The sequence below is a fragment of the Lucilia sericata genome, unplaced genomic scaffold, assembly GCF_015586225.1.
Source record: "Lucilia sericata isolate MDLA Ls3-8-SP2 unplaced genomic scaffold, ASM1558622v1 Contig000170F_arrow, whole genome shotgun sequence".
NCBI classification, from domain to species: domain Eukaryota; kingdom Metazoa; phylum Arthropoda; class Insecta; order Diptera; family Calliphoridae; genus Lucilia; species Lucilia sericata.
This window is the reverse complement of record NW_023994199.1, coordinates 370,721-382,500: the sequence shown is the minus strand read 5'-3', so window position 1 is coordinate 382,500 and position 11,780 is coordinate 370,721. Positions and strand designations below refer to the sequence as shown.

General features: G+C 29.3%; 1 protein-coding gene across 1 annotated transcript in view; it reads left to right on the top strand.

Moving 5' to 3' along the window:
* LOC119601494 (phosphatidylinositide phosphatase SAC2) overlaps positions 1–2,359 on the top strand; it is a 15,820-nt gene extending 13,461 nt beyond the window's left edge. Inside the window, 2 exon segments of the mRNA XM_037952449.1 lie at positions 372–516; positions 586–2,359. Of these exon segments, the coding sequence (XP_037808377.1) occupies positions 372–516; positions 586–714 (274 nt within the window). The 3' untranslated portion in view covers positions 715–2,359.
* Positions 2,360–11,780: the final 9,421 nt, after the last annotated feature.

Genomic DNA, 11,780 nt, shown 5'->3' with positions numbered 1-11,780 from the left:
CTATCACTGACTTTGGAAGTGATAATAGTGAGATTTTGTTCAACAAAGTATTTTGTAATAGCCATGATTTTTAGTTAAATTTTGTATTTGTTTAATATTTAATTTTATTATTTTTTTAATTATATATTATTTTAAACATTAAAAACATTTACAACAATATTATGAAAATGTATTATTTATGCACTAAAAAGCTTTAAACTGCACAAATATTTGTTCTATACAAATGTATTTGTATAAAAATTCAATGTGTTCTTTATAGAAATTTTAAATAATAAAATAAAATCATCAAAAAATTTATATTGTTCTTTCTTTTGTTTTTTTTGGCCAATTAAACTAAAATCCACTATTTCTTAATGTAACTAAAACAATAGAACAATATCACCAAAAGATTTAAAATTACCCATTAATACCGGTAAATTAAATCAATTAAAATCAATGACAAGTCCTCTAACAAAAATAGCTAAGGGAGTACAAAATATTGGCCTGAATTTGGATCCTAGAAAAATAGCCACCAAGGTTAGTTGCAATACAAAATATAATAAATACAACTTATTAATCATAATTTCATTTGAACAAAAATTACAGACTGGCGTTTTATCACCCACTTCGGTGTCAGCTGAAAATTCACCGCCCGAGCGTAGTGTCGGCAGTAAATTACAATTGGAGGAAATGTGGCAGGAGTCAAATTGTAAAACTAAATTAATTGCTTTGTAAACTTAACTAATAATTTAAAATTTGCCTAAAAACTTAACCTAAAAAGGATTATTTATTAAGGATATTATAACAATAACAATATTTAAATTATACACTATAAATAATTAAACAACTCACACTATTATACACACAATTAATGATAAATACAATAACAAAACTAAAGTTTTTAAATACACCTGTATACACAGACACATAAAATGCAATTATTATTATAAATATTCAACAACAAATATGTATTCAATAATATGTTTTAATAGCTATTAGTAGTTTATAGTTATAAATTAATTACACAGTGTGACTAAGTTACAAAAAGTGATTATACCCTCTTTCGGGAGTTATCACATTTAAAGGAATTTTTAATATGTTGCACTTAACAATTTTTCTATCAAATTTCATTAATCCGATTTTACTTTTTGAAAAGGCAATAACAAGAGATTCAAAAAGTACCAGTTGAAGAACAAAAAGTACCAAAGAATCACTCCTATAGATGTTCATATCATCAGCATCCTATAAGTATGACATTATATTTTTAAAATATCAAAAAAGTACCATTTGAATGACGAAAAGTACCAGAAACTTCCCTTTTATAGATTTCATTCAATCAGTATGCTGCGTGTTTAATTATGCTTTACTAGGTTCAATATTATAGAAGATTCAAAAAGTGCCAATTTGAAGAACAAAAAGTACCAAATAATTCACTCTTATAGATTTTTATTTCATCACGATCCAATTCTAAAACGCAAAAAGTACCAGTTGAAAAAGTAGCAGAAACTGTCCTTTTGTAATTTTCATTCAATCAGTATGCTGTGTGTTTAATTTTACATTTCTAAGTTAAATATTATAAAAGATTCAAAAAGTACCAGTTGTAGAACAAAAAGTATCAAAAAATTCTCCCTAATAGATTTTCAAAAAGTACCAGTTAAAGAACGAAAAAGTACCAAAAGTCTTGCTGCATAAAATTGTTCATTTTTGTTCTTATATCTGATTTAGTTGATCGAAAGCAGAATTATTGAAGATTAGGATCTCTCAGATATCTGGGGCCTTCAAAAATCTGATTTCAACTTTATAGGATCGGAAAATTATGAAGGGTATACAAATTATACACACTTCTATAATCTCTACGATTATAAGGGAGAGTAATTAGGAACAGAATCCATTTTTTTATTTTTGGAACTATAAGTCCGTTTTTGCCACTTTATTAATAAAGCTAATGTTTGTCTTTCTATTGCTTTAAAAAATATAACTGAATTTAAGAAATTCAAGATAAAAATTGTTGAGTCCGGCAACAGTTAAAAATCCGTTCTTTTTTTGGGAAAAACTCCCGATTTTCGGGGTATATTAAAAATTCTAAATACGGTGCTGTGGATTACTCTACCTGCACCAGGTCATGTGAGAGGTATATTCACTTTTTGTAATTTTGTCACACGGCATTGTTTTTATATTTGAGTGATATTGATACGAAGTCAGCAATCTCCATTTTTGTATTTATACCCTATAACACTATTGTGGAGGAGGGTATTATGTTTGTGCTGATGTTTGTAACAACCAAAAATATATTCCTTAAAGTATACCAATCGGCTTAGAATCACATTCCGAGTAGATTTGGCTATGTCTGTCTGTACGTCTTTCTGAGTGTCCATGTAAACCTTGTGCGCACTCTACAAAACGCAATTTTCAAGATAATTTGAAATTTGGCACCTATTTTTGACCCAAGGACGAAGCCAATTGAAAATAGTTAAAATCGGTCCATTATTTCGTGTAGCCTCCATACAACCGTATTCCTCGAATATGGTTTTTGAGCTCATAAATATGTTAAATGTTCTTGTATCACTTCAAAATTTGACAAAACTTAGTCTTAATGATACTACTGATTTTCGTAATGATCGGCCTCATTTGAGGCCTATCAACCACCCAAAGTGTCCTTCAGAAAATGACTTGATGGTTAAAATTCACGTATAAACACTGATATCATGATGATATTCTGAATAAATAACTAATGTAGACGTAAATCCCTCTATCAAAATTTATAAGGATAGAAACATATTAACCCAGAAGTTTACTGGCAAATTCCATCCAAAGTTCTTTTGTTAAGGTTATAAATAAAATGGAGACTGCTGCCTTTGTTTCTCTAACTCTCATTTATGTTTATTATGTATGTTTAATTAAATATGTATTGTATTACAAAACAGTCTGTGGCAAAAATTGCAAATAAGATTTAAGCAAATTTAATTATTTTTATTACTTGTACAATTATTAGTTATTAATAAAGCATGGTTTCTGCATGATGTTTTTAAGTATATAAAGTTAATAATTAAGTACTAAATTTTATTATATTTGCACTGATTGTGATGTTTTATTTAAAAAAAAAGAGTTTTACTTTGTCACTGACTGTTAAGTTAGAGTGTTCCAAAAATGAAACTGAGTAAACGGCACTTAAACTAAAATTACATATATTTTGTTCCAACTTCAAGTAGGATGAAATTAAGTTCATTATATCCTTAACCTTCGTGAGAACAATGTATGCGGGTTCTCAATCTTCAATAATTCTTCGATTACAAATAATTAATTTACAAAAAACATATTCATGACCATTCTAACTGTATTATGGGGTAGGACCCTTTTATGGGGATTATGTAAAGTCTTGGACTGATATTAATAATACCAAACAAAATTTCTTCGGCCAGACTGTTTCAATAATGAAAGAGTCAAAATTCCTTAAAGGATTTTGTGTTTAAATATTCTTCTATTTTGGAACATTCTATTCTATATTATATTATACGCATTTTTTGCTTTAAAACTTATTTGGATTATATAAAAAAAGAAAAAAAAATATACTCCAAATTATAAATTTATACAAAATCAATTATGCATGATTGTAGGGAATTTAAAAGAAAATATATACAAAACAAATAATAAATTATTAAATATTAGCATGTATTTTAGTGATTTTTTTTAAATGTATTTAACATTAGCAAGTTACCATTGTACTTGTAGGATTTGTAAGTTGTCTACTAAACGTTTTCGTACGATATATTCTGATTATTTTAGACTAAAATTTACAAATCTGATACCACAGTAAATTTGCTTATAGTTCAAAGACCAATTATTTTGAATAATTATTTAATAACGACTATTTTGATTTGACAATTAAAATTTGTTTAAAAATAAGATTTGTTAACGCAAAAAAAAAAAACTGACTAATAGTCATAAGAGATTAAATCCGACAAAGTAAAATATTAAACTTTTGAATGGATAATACTTAAAAAAATTAATTGTTTAAATTAAAACCCTTAATATCTTATCAGGGTCTAATTGCCTGTGCTATTTCGAACCATAACACAACATCTTCATAAGAGTTTACAAGCAGGGACTAAAACTGCTTAAGTGTACGTTAGTAAAACCAAAGAAATTTCGGACTATATAGTTACGAAACTATGAACTTCGGGATAAATCCTTTAATATCGACTTCAATGATGAATTTAGGATGGAATCTATAACTGGACCGTAGTTAATTTGATAGTTTTAAAGGCTAGGAAGTTGATCTCATATTATAAATACCAGGATGATCTTCAATTCCATAATACTTTCGAGAAATTTAAGGTAAAATTGCAGAGTTACCAACGACACATAGTCAAAACTAGATGCTATAGACTAAGCAGACTAATTAGACTTAGTGGACTAATTGGATTGGACTGAAATAGTCTAGGATGTTTTATTAAATCTGACAAAATTTATGAAACGTTAATACTCAAATTCCTTCCTTTTTTTTACAAAATGAGACCTTTTTAAAAAGGATTTATAAATGAATAAGTAATTAAAAAAAATTGGAAAAGATTCGGGCCTACAGCTTCCATAGAATTTACTTACATATTTATATGACAAAGTCTGCTTGAATTTTCTTTAATTCTATCATATCATGTCTCACACTTCAAAAGAGTTTCACGATAGAGACAAGTCAACCGTTTGCCGCTTCGACCGATGTAGATAGTAAAAAGTTCTGAATTAAAGCTGTTTCTTGTCGGTCTAGAATGTTAGGAAATTGATGTTGGTACAAGTCATTGGGACTCTGTCAGTCCTTCTGTGTGCCCATGTAAACATTTTGCACATACTCTTACACCTTAATGTATACCAATCGGCTCATACCATACCAATCTGCTTGAATTTTCTTTAATTCTATCATATCATGTCTCACACTTCAAAAGAGTTTCACGATAGAGACAAGTCAACCGTTTGCCGCTTCGACCGATGTAGACAGTAAAAAGTTCTGACTTAAAGCTGTTTCTTGTCGGTCTAGAATGTTAGGAAATTGATGTTGGTACAAGTCATTGGGACTCTGTCAGTCCTTTTGTGTGCCCATGTAAACCTTTGGCACATACTCTTACACCTTAATGTATACCAATCGGCTCAGAATCACTTTCTGAGTCATACTCTTCTTTTGATCCAAGGACGCAACATCAAATAAAATCGTTCCATTATTTCGCCTATCTCTACGAAAATCGGCAAATCTTAGTTTTATATAAGTTTAAATGATACTACCGATTTTCGTAATGATAGGACCTCATTTGACCCTAGGTCTCATACAAAGTCCCCTTTAGAAAATGACACCACTATCACATTAAAATTCTGCATAAATAACTTTAGTGTCATCGTAAATCGCTCTACCAAAATTTATATGGATATGACCTTTGCCCGCATATAACCTCTCATTCAGAAAATCACTTTTTTTGGTAACCAAAAAAAAAAAAACTGACTAATAGTCATAAGAGATTAAATCCGACAAAGTAAAATATTAAACTTTTGAATGGATAATACTTAAAAAAATTAATTGTTTAAATTAAAACCCTTAATATCTTATCAGGGTCTAATTGCCTGTGCTATTTCGAACCATAACACAACATCTTCATAAGAGTTTACAAGCAGGGACTAAAACTGCTTAAGTGTACGTTAGTAAAACCAAAGAAATTTCGGACTATATAGTTACGAAACTATGAACTTCGGGATAAATCCTTTAATATCGACTTCAATGATGAATTTAGGATGGAATCTATAACTGGACCGTAGTTAATTTGATAGTTTTAAAGGCTAGGAAGTTGATCTCATATTATAAATACCAGGATGATCTTCAATTCCATAATACTTTCGAGAAATTTAAGGTAAAATTGCAGAGTTACCAACGACACATAGTCAAAACTAGATGCTATAGACTAAGCAGACTAATTAGACTTAGTGGACTAATTGGATTGGACTGAAATAGTCTAGGATGTTTTATTAAATCTGACAAAATTTATGAAACGTTAATACTCAAATTCCTTCCTTTTTTTTACAAAATGAGACCTTTTTAAAAAGGATTTATAAATGAATAAGTAATTAAAAAAAATTGGAAAAGATTCGGGCCTACAGCTTCCATAGAATTTACTTACATATTTATATGACAAAGTCTGCTTGAATTTTCTTTAATTCTATCATATCATGTCTCACACTTCAAAAGAGTTTCACGATAGAGACAAGTCAACCGTTTGCCGCTTCGACCGATGTAGATAGTAAAAAGTTCTGAATTAAAGCTGTTTCTTGTCGGTCTAGAATGTTAGGAAATTGATGTTGGTACAAGTCATTGGGACTCTGTCAGTCCTTCTGTGTGCCCATGTAAACATTTGGCACATACTCTTACACCTTAATGTATACCAATCGGCTCATACCATACCAATCTGCTTGAATTTTCTTTAATTCTATCATATCATGTCTCACACTTCAAAAGAGTTTCACGATAGAGACAAGTCAACCGTTTGCCGCTTCGACCGATGTAGACAGTAAAAAGTTCTGACTTAAAGCTGTTTCTTGTCGGTCTAGAATGTTAGGAAATTGATGTTGGTACAAGTCATTGGGACTCTGTCAGTCCTTTTGTGTGCCCATGTAAACCTTTGGCACATACTCTTACACCTTAATGTATACCAATCGGCTCAGAATCACTTTCTGAGTCATACTCTTCTTTTGATCCAAGGACGCAACATCAAATAAAATCGTTCCATTATTTCGCCTATCTCTACGAAAATCGGCAAATCTTAGTTTTATATAAGTTTAAATGATACTACCGATTTTCGTAATGATAGGACCTCATTTGACCCTAGGTCTCATACAAAGTCCCCTTTAGAAAATGACACCACTATCACATTAAAATTCTGCATAAATAACTTTAGTGTCATCGTAAATCGCTCTACCAAAATTTATATGGATATGACCTTTGCCCGCATATAACCTCTCATTCAGAAAATCACTTTTTTTGGTAACCAATTGTTAAAATATTTCGGAATTAAGGAAAAATACTTTATTATTAGAAAAATAATCAACATTTTTAACATACTCACTGGTGTAGGGTATCATATGGTCGGCCATGATAGACTACACATTCTTACTTGTTTAATATTGATAAACTGTACTTTTCGATCTTTTATATCTGATGGCTAAAAGTTTAAAGGTCTTTTAAGTTCAAGTACATACTAAATTCCGGAATAAAACGAATTTGAGTATTTGATTTTTTAAAATTTTTACTTGATTATGTAGTTTAATGACTTTGGACAATGGCAACAGTCCTTTGACAAATCTATGGGCTAATCTATCGATTACTATATTATCTGGACTATTGATTAGTGTAATAATAATTCTACATTTTGTGGGGTCTCATTTCGTAAAACACGGAGTATTTCTATACCCTTTACCTTTTTGAGAAGCGTACGTAATATATGAATGTAGAATTATCATTTCCTTTGTAATTTTGAAATCCAAACATTGGATCATCATAATCATCAGACATGCTTTGAGAATGCCACTATTCAAAATCATCGAAATCGGGCCATAAATAATGGGGATGTGATCACAATTCGGAGAAAACAAATTTTTTAATGTATTTCGGACGCATTGTTTTTGAAAGTTCTTACATTTGATTTACATTATATCTGGTAAAAGAACTAGGTTTGTGTTCAAGATTTATATGAAAATATGCTAAAAAAATATATGAGTTTTGAGGATTTAAAAAAAAAATTTAAAAATTTGAAATATTTTAATAAATTACCAAATTATCTGCAGTTTTTTTTTTCTTAACAAATCTTATAATTTATAATTGTAATGACAATTAAATTGTTGATATTATAAGTATATAATAAATTATAGATTTATTACATAATTTATATTTTTGAAAACTTTTTAATTTAATAAAAATACAAATAAAGCAATAAACACTAAAAATTGTGTTAAAAAATAAAAGTATTTTATTAAAAAGCAACATTTTGTAAAAGAAATAAAAAATGGCAAAATTATGTTAAAATAATTTTGAATAATAAAATAGTTGAAAATTTTATAATTTTTTACTTTAAAATTTAATTAATGTTTTTCTCAATTTATTAAGTTTATTTAAACAAATTCAAAATACTTTCCTTTACAAAATGACAATTTAAAATGTTATAATTTCTTTAATTTCTGGTGAATGAGTTTACTTTTTTTCTAGATTCCTGTGTATGTTGGTTTCATTTGCTTTTAGCTATAGTTTTTTTTTATAATTTTAAGTAAAAATATTACTTAAAATATTTCTAATAAATAATTATTCATACGTCAAAGATACATTTAACAACATACAATTAAAAGACTTGATTAACACAATTATATTACCACGTTTACACATTTACAATTTTTTTGTCATTTAATGTATTGAATATTATATGACAACAAATTATTATTATTATATAAAATATACAATATATTTAATCAACGAATAAAATTTAATAATTTAACTGTTATATAACGTAGAAGAATTAATAATAAAATATATTCTAATATACAAGCCAAAAAAAAACTAAATATAATATAATCAATAAATTGCTGATTCCACCGAATAAATATTAAATTTAGAAAAATATTAATTTCGCAAATTCACCTTATTCTTAATTTCTGGGGTGTATTTATTATTACAACAATTTTTTTATGTGTGGAAAATATATAAGAAAGTATTACTAACTGTTTAAGAAATTTAAAAATAATACGCTTTGTTACTCTGAATAATCCGAAAATTGTCTGATCAATAATAAAAAGTTGACACGTTATTGAATTATATTACTAAAGGTGCCTTACATTAAATCTTTCTGATACCTCCTGTTTCAAGGTAAAAATCTTAAACTTGTATACTCGGCTATATCTAAGTCTGTTTATAATTTTTATTAGTCATACTAATGTTTTACCGAAAAATGCCTATTTTCATCCAGTGCTTTGAGACTCACCCTGTGTTTCAAGAAATCACTTAGTTTTTAGGAAAACAATTGACAAATGAATTATTGTTTGATTTAGCATAGACATAAACCAAATCATAGTTTCGTACAATGCCCGCTAGAGGACACAATGAAAAGACTTCTCAAAATGTTTTTCGTTTCTTTTCTATAAATGCCTAAAACGGAAATTTCCCTTTTCCGTCATTTAATCAAATAAACTTCCACCGGAAGTCAAACAATTAAAATATGTTTTTATATTATATTCGTTTCAGTTTATAGAAATAGTTATACCCTACACTACAAAAGTATTAGTCATACACCCATCTTAAAGTATGCCTATTGATATAGAATCATGTCCGTCCGGTTGGCTGTCAAGCTGCAATTTTCAAAATATTTTGATTAAATTTGGACCATATAAGGACGAAGCCTATTTATAATGGTTGAAATTGGTCCATTATTTCACCTAGCCCCCACACAACCGGAACTTCCGATTTTGTATTTTTAGTTCATAATTACGACGAATATCTCTTCAGAATCGGCAAAAAGGACTTTCATATTCATCAGAACCTTTTGGGAAAAAAAGCGAACTTTCATCAGGGGGTGGCTTGGAAACCCCATATGAATTATATAGAAAAATGTTTATATCTGAGATACTGTAAAAGCTAGAATCTTCAAATTTTACATGAACATTCATGTGAACATTTAGAGAAAAATGAGCGGACTTTGAATGAGGGGATTGGCCCCTCCCATATGAATTAAATACAATACAATATTATTTACATTTTTCATAGCTTACATTAAAATCCTTATTAGCGTTCGGAAAAATTGGCGAACTTGCAATAATTTGAGTGGCATTTCCCATGTGTAAGTGGGTTTTTTTTGCTTTTAGCGTAGCAAAGCACACTGGGTATAGCTGGTATTTTATATAAGCCAATTTTTGTAATGATCGGTGTTGATTATATAAAATTTCTTAAACGTCCATAATTGACTTATAACCATTATTAAAACTATGGATTCTTTGTTCCATTATGACCCTCTGTGTAAAGTAAAAAACTACTATAAATTCCAAAAATTAAATATTCCCTCTATTTTACGGCAAAAAGTTCAATATGAATTTTGTAATCCATATCTGAGTTAAACATGAGTTAAACATTTGTTACGCTGTGTAATATAAGCATAATGGTGATTTTAGAATGGAGGCCTTCAATGGGTTCTTGGTTTCATTATGGACCGAACTTTACAGACTATAGGAAACAGACCCCCGGGGCATGTTGCCTTAATTATCTTCTGCATCTTGATGTTATTGCAATCGAGGGAAAAAGAGGTGCTACCTCAAGTCTACCGGGACTATAAACTAGTTATGTCAAATGTATACACGGCCTTTCCTTGGAATGATTTGGCCTGGGGTCAAACAATGGAGCCTTACAATTTGGTACCACGAGAACCGGTAGCACACAGGGCAGAATTGGACTTTGTCTTGTCCCTGTTATTAGAAAGGTTCATCCGGAATGCTCGTGGTGGCTGTGGCATAAAACAAAACTCGTGGGAAGAGCATGTTGGTTAAAAGACTTATATACGACTAGCTTATTACCCGCTACTTTGTTAGCGAGGGTTTTTATAGAATGAGAAATATGTTGGCTCTTCATTTAGCAAGGAAAAAATAATATGTTTTACAAAGATTACAAATTTTTAAATACTGGTAATTCCCTAATTTGAAGAAATGATGATTGTATATGTGTACTCAATTTTAAGTACTTAAAAGTCCACTTTTATAGATTCTCATTTACTCCGGGCTCTATATGCTTAATTTCATGTTTTTAGGTTGAATTTTATAGAAAACTCAAAAAGTACCAATCGAAGGACGAAAAAGTGCCAAAAAGTTCACTTTTATAGATTCTCATTAACTAAGGCCTCTGCATGCTTAATTTCATGTTTCTAGGTTTAATTTTATGGAAAACTCAAAAAGTACCAGTCGAAGTACGATAAAGTACCAAAAAGTCCCCTTTTATAGATTCTAATTTACTCCAGGCTCTACATGCTTAATTTTATGTTTCTAGGTTAAATTTTATAAAAAACTGAAAAAAGTACCATTCGAAGAATGAAAAAGTACAAAAAAGTCTCCTTTTATAGATTCTTATTTACTCCGGGCTCTACATGCTTAATTTCATGTTTCTATGTTCAATTTTATAGAAAAATCAAAAAGTACCAATCGAAGAACAAAAAAGTACCAAAAAGGTCCTCTTTTATAGTTTCCAATTTACTCCGGGCTCTATATGCTTAATTTCATGTTTTTAGGTTCAATTTTATAGAAAAATCAAAAAGTACCAGTCGAAGAACGAAAAAGTATCAAAAAGTCCCCTTATATATTCTGATTAACTAAGGGCTCTGCATGCTTAATTTCATGTTTCCAGGTTTAATTTGATAGAAAACTCAAAAAGTACCAGTCGAAGGACGAAAAAGTACCAAAAAGTACCCTATTATAGATTCTCATTCACTCTGGGCTCTACATGCTTAAATTCATGTTTCTAGGTTAAATTTTATAGAAAACTCAAAAAGTACCAGTCGAAAGACGAAAAAGTTCCAAAAAGTCCCCTTTTACAGATTCTCATTTACTCCGGGCTCTACATGCTTAATTTCATGTTTGTAGGTTAAATTTTATAGAAAACTCAAAAAGTACCAGTCGAAGGACGAAAAAGTACCAAAAAGTCCCCTATTATAGATTCTCATTTACTCTGGGCTCTACATGCTTAAATTCATGTTTCTAGGTTAAATTTTATAGAAAACTCAAAAAGTACCAGTCGAAAGACGAAAAAG